Source organism: Suricata suricatta, chromosome 13, assembly GCF_006229205.1.
Source record: "Suricata suricatta isolate VVHF042 chromosome 13, meerkat_22Aug2017_6uvM2_HiC, whole genome shotgun sequence".
Taxonomy (NCBI): Eukaryota; Metazoa; Chordata; class Mammalia; order Carnivora; family Herpestidae; genus Suricata; species Suricata suricatta.
In genome coordinates this window covers 35,323,627-35,331,175 of record NC_043712.1, presented here as the reverse complement: position 1 = coordinate 35,331,175, position 7,549 = coordinate 35,323,627, and the positions used below count along the sequence as shown (strand labels likewise).

Genomic DNA, 7,549 nt, shown 5'->3' with positions numbered 1-7,549 from the left:
AGCTGTGGGGGTAAGGGGTGGAGTGGGGATCCACCTCCAAATTATATTTTAAACGAAATCTAAACTCAACCTGACATATCAAGGCTCTCCATATCTATATACACAGCATTCCAACCCTCAATTTTTCCTAATAGGAATAGTTACTTGAACTGTACATCAAAGACACATAGGGGCTACATGTGCAACTTGAGCTTTGGTGGCCAATTTGTCCCTCAGTCCCTTGTTAGGGAACCAAGTCTTGGGCAGTGCCGCTCAGATTTTAAGGGAGGTCGGGTTGACCCGGTGTCTTCTTTGGGTGTGAGGCAATGTCTCGGCAGAAAGGATATTAGGAAGCCCATTGAGGGTAAAGAGAAGTGAAAGGCAGAGGTCCGTTTGGTTCAGCCTTGGACTTGCAAGTCGGTCTCCTCTCTGAGCCTCAATGACCCCAGGTGCAAAGGTCGGGAGGTGGTAGAGGAGTTGCAAGGCCCCTTCCACCTCTGACATCCTCTGACCCCGCAGTAGGGGAACGCTGGCTGCGGGACTCCCGCAGCAGATGCCGTCACACAGCTGGGCCATAACAAAGAGCCGGGGTCTCGGGAATGTTCCCGCCCCCAGCAGGTTTTGGAAACTCCCAGAGGCTGAGGGGCGGGGACCGAGCGCGCCGCAGCCAATCACTAAAGGTTCAGGGCGCCGGGGCGGGGCCTCCGCTAGCAGCGGCGGCGCCCAGGCTGGGTCCGAGCATCCCGTGGCTCCGGACCCCCTGGCCCGGACATGGCGGTCGTCCCGGCCTCCCCGCGAGGCGCGCTGCTGCTTCTCCTGGCCGTGACGAGGGTCGCGGAGGTGGCAGGGGGCCTGGCCCCGGGCAGTCCGGGTGAGTAACTGCTGGAGCAACAGTTCGGGGCGGTCCAGGGCGGCAGCCTCAGCGCTCCAAGATGGCGCGGGGCAGGGGGCGGGGGTGCTCGCGACCCCCAGACCTGGACCAAGTGCTGTGACCCACGGTCTGGAGGTTCCAGCAGGCGGGAGGGGGCGCTGAGACGGGACGAGCGAGGAGCCCTCTCCACTCTCGCTCTGTCGCCCCGGACATCTGCTGCCCTGGGGACGGTGACCCGGGTTCGAGGCCTTGCTCTGTCACCCACAGGACAGGGGCCCCCGTCTCGGCCCTCACCCCCACACCAGCCTCAGGTCTCTGTCAGAAGAGGGTGAAATGCCTTCACCCAGAACGGTGGCGAAGGTTGGATGGGATTTCCGAGGTGCAGGAGCCTTTCCGCCGCCCTGGTCAGTTGTAACTTGACCCTTGGTTCAGTAAGGCAGACCTCGGGCGGCGAGCACTGATGGCCCCCACAGCCTGCCAGGTTCAAGTCTCTGAAGAGAATCGGCCTGCTAAATCCAATTCTGCTGCCACCCGCGGTGGGTGCCCTGTGTGTGCCGGGCGGCGCTGGGATCTGGCGGGAGATAGATTAAAAATCAGTAAACTCTGCTTTCGGAGGGCTAGCAGGCTTGAGGATTCTTGCTCTTGAGGAATTAAACCAAGAATGGATAAGAAATTGTTCAGTGCTTGTAGAGTATCTCCCACGTGCCGGGCTTTGGGAGTTGATGCCAACTCCTGCCCTCTGTGAGCTCTGGGTAGGAGATAGGGTACTGCAGGACACAAGCCGCTGGAGTTCAAGGCCAAAGTGTCCAGAGGAGATGGAAGACTGTGGGTGCACAGAGGGGGAGAGATGCCATCCATCTAGGATGGGAGGAAAATTGAGAGATCCTCCAACTGCGCAAACATTAAAAGATGGCTGGGATTTATACATGCAGAGTGGTGGGGACGTGCATTGCATACCGGGAGAGAGACGCGTAGAAAGAGCAAAATCAGTCCCAACAAGGTTTTAAGGCAGTTTACAGCGTTAAACTTTTTTTTCTTTTTGTTTTAAGAAAATAAAGTATTTAAGGGTGGGAGAGAATTGTGTCAGGAACCTGACATTAGATAGTTAATTACAATGGGGTTCCAAATTTAGCTGTCAATTAGAAATCAAAGGAGAGAGAGGAGGAGACAGAATACGAATATGCTGTGTATTCTTGGCCAAATCATCTTACCTTTCTGGGCCCCATTTTTTCTCATTAAGTTGATCTAAAGCACTTTAAAGTTATGGCCCATAGAATAGTAGTTGTTGATTCTCATCCCACAACCAGTTGATTCTGTGGGAAATTTTAGAGTGGAGTAATTAAGAATATCTGAACAAGTTACTTAGCCTTAATCTTTTTGTGTGTTAATATCCACAGTTACTATATACAGTATCTTATGGGTTTTAGTGTGAGAATTAATTGAAGTAATATGTGTCTAGAATTTAGAATAGCATATAATAAGCCCTGAAATGTTACCTATTAAATATGTTTGGGAAACACTGCACTTTGTACCCTTCTCTTATAAATTCACTAAACATGTTAGATTTACAATAAAGGGTCCAAGGATTCTATACTAAGGAAACTGAGGGACTGGGAAAAAGACTGCTAATAGGTATGGAGTTTCTTTTAACAGTAATGAAAATGTTCTTGAAATTAAGTAATAGTGATTGTTGCACCACTCCATGAATATACTAAAAACTACTGAATTGTACACTTTATTTTGTTTTTTAGTTTATTTATTTATTCTGAGAAAGAGATAGTGTAAGCTGACAGGGGCAGAGAGAGCAGGAGAGAGAGAATCCAAAGCAGGCTCCGAACTGCCAACTGTGGAGCCTGATGCAGGGCTCAAACCCATGAACCGTGAGATCATGACATGAGTGGAAACCAAGAGACTTAACTGACTGAGCCACTCAGGCGCCCTGAATTGTACACTTTAAAAGGGTGAGCTTAGTGGTCATTATTAATGTATAAACTGAGGCATATTAAAAACTTCAAGAGTTTATTTGAACAAAAATTGATTTAAATACAATAGCACCAGATGGGAAGTGACAGGAGCTGGAGGAAAGGTTTTCATAGGGGAGATGTGGAAGCAAAGCAAGGAAGTTATTTGATTGGCTATAGCTTAAGCAGTTGTCTTATCGGGAAATTCTAGGTGGCTATTTGTAATTGCTTGTCCTTACATTTGGATTTCTTAATCTCAAGGTATTAGAAACTCAGGTTTTGATTTGCATAAATAGGCTATTGAGGCATTAAAACCACCTCAGTCTAATGGCCTTCTTGTTTAATTAAACATGATTTATATCTCAATAATTACAGAAAAAAAGAGACCTGTATGCTTATAGAGCTCTTTTTTGTTCATGATACCTAAAAGATGCTTTAGAAAATGCTGGGCTAGATAATTTCTAAAAACCCTTCCAGCTCTTAAAGTCCATGACAGCATAGAGTTTACATTGTTTGATAAAAAGAAAAATTTCAACTTTGAGCTAAAAGTGAGATTTGTCCCTTGTACTAAATTCTAGGGAGGATATATCGCCTGGTCCTTACATAGAGGACACTGAATAATACAATGGACAAAAGCTTCCACTGTGGATTTGAAGAAAGTGTGGAAAATGTTCTTCAATCCTAAATAAAAATTGAGAACAGAATATTAAATTGTATTTCAGTGAATGCCTGGCTTTTATTCCTGATGGGTCTTCTTTTTCCTCTCCAAGGCTGGGTACCCGTGTATCCTCTGGTATAAGGCTTTACAAGTCGTATTTGTTCTTAGAGATTTTTGTTGCTATTCCTGGGGGTGGAGGTGAAGGAATGATATTACTTACCCAGTGATTATTATCTCTTGTGAAGTGTGGCCACACAACATTGGAGTAGTGGCACTCTTCCTACCCAGGTGTACTTTCCAATCCCAGCCCTGCACGGCACCCCTCTCCCCCTGCCCACTTCTAATGTTCTCTTTGAAGGATGGGATGGGATCTTGTGCTCAGGTCTCAGGATCTGTGTGTCACAGCACTTAATAGTAGCACTGTTTCTATTTAAGATATTTCGTAATGGTATAAAAGAGGGAAAGATGTAACATTAAGGGCTAAATTTCAGTAAGCTGACATTTCAGGAATTATGTAATAGCCTAGAATCCTGAAAAAGAATGTAATGAATTTTAAGTTAGAAAAAAGCAAATGCTATCTGGAGGAAAGTAATAAAAAGCAGATTCTCTTCACAAACACATATCTTGGCCCACATTGTGGAAAGAACCAGGATTGGTGATAGACCAGATATGCCAGTTTTTTCTGGTATGCTGAAAAAAGTTCCTGTCTCATATCCATAGATTTAAGCAGTCTCAATAACCATACTTTTCGCCAAAAGTGTGCCTCTTCTAGAGGAAAAGTAGGACAGTGTCAAGGAGGTGGTTTTTATATACTTCAAACGTAGTTTTTAAAAGGATAACACATACTACAGGAGTTTGTTCATTTGAAAACTACTTATTGAGTGTTTGCTGTGTGTCAGGCGCTGTTCTAGATGTAGGGTTGTTGCTCTCAAGGAGCTTGCATTCTACCAGAAGAGAGGCAGACAATAAACAGATAAATAAAATGACCGGTATGCTATGAAGGAAACCAGCTGATAACAGAATTGTGTGAGCAGAGGGGAACGAGAAGAGAGGCCTCTTTGAAAAGGGAAAGCAAAATCTGAAGGCTAAAGGTCTTAAGAAATACCGAGATAGAGACCAGAGACCAGAAAGTGCAGAGACCGCAAGGCAAGAAGGAACCTGCACGGTTGCAGCATACTAGGCCGGAGGAGGCGAGAGCTAAGGGTGCTGAGCCTTGCAAAAAGCCGCCTAAGGATTATGGATGTTTTTGTGCAGAAAGAAACCAGTAGAGTATTATGTAAGAGATATAAGCTTTGGTTTATATTTTAGATCACTCTGGCTGAGTCAAAAAAAGAAACGTGATTGTAGCGGGGCAGGAGTGAACGCAGGTCGACTAGAAGGCTCTGTAGTGACTTAGAATGAAGAGAAAAAGACGCAAACGGAAGAGAGGTTCAGAATATACTGCTGATGGATTGGGTGTGGAAAGTGAGGGAAGGAGAAATTAAAGATTATTTGTAAAGTTTTACCTTGAGCAATTTTGTAAAACATGATGCCATTTACCGGAGTCGGGAAGATGGGGAGGAGCAGATTAGAGGAGAGCGGCAAAAAACAAGAAGTTCTGTTTTTGTGTAGGTTTAAGATATTAGGAATAACTGCCCTAGGTCCATTGCTCATTAAGCTAAGTTTCCTACCTGTCAGTAATCCATTAAGCAAATGTTTATTAAGCTGTTAATAGTGCCAGACACTGTGATAGGCACACATGGTCTCTGCTTTCATGGGGTTTTTTGTCTAGTAGGAAATTCAGACATTAAATGTCACCGATGTATGTATATCTACATTGCTAACATTGTGTGGTTATAATAGTATGTATCTATTTATATTCTAAATCTGGAGAATATTTCTGTGGAAAAATGTGGTTTAGTCAAGTTAGTCAAGTCAAGCATGTGATCGGTGCTGTAAAGCGCACAGATAACATGAAGACAAGAAGAAAAGTGTAGTATTAAGAGAAACTTTCTCATCATGGAATATACCACTGGGGAGCCAGACTTTATACTTTTAGGTTCCTTGCTTTACAGATGAAAGGCCTGCAGCATAGAATGGGCAAAGGAGTTAGTCAAGAACGCTGGCTATTAGCATCTAAGAGGTGGCCCTTAGGAGAGTCATTTGCTTTAGTTGTTTAGTAATGACGAATGTGTAGGTTAGGGTTTTTTTGACCCCCTAAGGGAACAGAAATGGGGTAGCTCAGGATGGAGGCTAGTTGTGTAGCATCTAACAGGAAGGCACATGGAAGTCCAAAGGTAAGAAATTCAGAGCAGACCTTGGACTGCTGTGCGAAATGGAAAGCTGCCAGGAGCTAAGACTCCGGTTAGGGACAGTCTCCCTCTGCCTTGCATAGCATCTCTGTGCATTTGCATTTCCCACTCACTCTCCACCAACCAGCTTCCTTTTTTTACTCATCATTTCTGGACTACTGTAAAATTTTAGCTTCCCCTGCCCCAACTCTTCTTGACCTATGGTTACAGGGCCCATCACCAACTGGCTGCATATCTGTGCCGCATATATGATTGGGTCTTTTTTCCTAGGCCGAAACCTCTTACGATGTTGCTAAATTATGAGTCAGTCACCATATGAAATGTGGTACTGAAGTATTACAGTGGGAGAAATAAAACTTCTTGTACTTATTTCTGATAAAAGGCATTATATAACTAAGAAATTATTACTTATGAACCAATGAATAACATTTTTTTGAGCTGAGCATTATGCTAAAATGGATACAGGAAGTTTAAATTAAACTGGGGATACCGTAAGTACACATATGATGTGGTTAGAGAAGACTGAAATGTTAAAGTTGCCCATTCTGACCAGAATATCAGGGCCAAAAAATCAAACAGAGCTTGGAGTTACTGGTACTAAGAGTTAAGGTAGGATTTAAAAGTTGAAAGTATTTGGTATTTAGGTCAGCAGGGAAAGGGTACTAAGCATTTCAGTCAGAAGGCTGTACTCAAGGTAATTCTGGGCTTTCCTTGTTGAAAAATAATTGATGGTCAAGGAAGGGAAGGTTAAAGGAAGATTTGGAAAGTTTAGAATTGGAATCATAGAAGGCCATTGTGGGCCCTTCATTAGAAGAGTGACATTATGAAAAGTCTATGTGGCAGTCATATTGGTAATAGAATCAAATGAATGTAATTGGCAGTTTGGCAGGCAATGGAGAAGGATATCGGTAACTTGCCAGTAATTCAGGTGAAAAATATCTTTCTAGATAGATAAATAAAGCAGTATGACAAAATGTTCGCAGCGTTGAATGCAGGTAGTACATATATGGATAATCATGTTACTGTTTGGCTCTTAAGTGATAATATATTTTGTATATAAACACAAACACATATATATCTTTAAAGGAATAAGTATAATGATTGCAATAATGTACTTATAAGTTGAAGATGTAGTTGTCATTTAAATGTTTTAAAGTGTCCATTTCCAGGCTGTTTTGAAAATTAAAATGTGATTAAAAGTAAGATCAGAGGCACCTGGGTGGCTCAGCCAGTTGAGTGTCCAACTCTATTCCAGGGTTGTGAGAACGAGCCCTACATCAGGCTCTGCCCTGAGCTTAGAGCCTGCTTGAGATTCTCTCCCTCTGTCCCTCGCCCCAGACCACGCACATGTGCACTCACTCTCTCTTAAATTAAAAAAAAAAAGTTTTAAAAAGATCAGCTTTTACTTTATTTATTTATTGTTTTAAATGTTTACTTATTTTGAAAGAGAGAGGGAGAGAGTGCACATGCAGGCGAGCGAGCGTGAGCAGGGGAGGGGCAGAGAGAGAATCCCAAGCAGGCTTCAGTTGTCAGCACTGAGCCCGAGGTGGGGCTCTGTCCCACCAACCCAAAGGTGAGATCATGACCTGAGCCTAAACCTAGAGTCTGTTGCTCAAACAACTGAGCCACCCTGGCACCCCAAGATCATTTTTTTGTTAACATGTCTTTTTTATTTAGATTGACCTTTTCCAGTATCTGCTCAGATTCAGTGTTTTCCCCCTCAACAGTGTGGGGGATATATATATATATATATATATATATATATATATATATATATATATTTTAGAAA

General features: G+C 43.4%; 1 protein-coding gene across 1 annotated transcript in view; it reads left to right on the top strand.

Annotated features, from left to right (window-relative positions):
• The first annotated feature begins 736 nt into the window (after positions 1-736).
• Positions 737-7,549, top strand: part of RECK (reversion inducing cysteine rich protein with kazal motifs) — an 84,466-nt gene continuing 77,653 nt past the window's right edge. Inside the window, exon 1 of the mRNA XM_029920932.1 lies at positions 737-850. Coding sequence (XP_029776792.1) covers positions 751-850 — 100 coding nt within the window. The 5' untranslated portion in view covers positions 737-750. The remainder of the gene's footprint in view (positions 851-7,549) is intronic.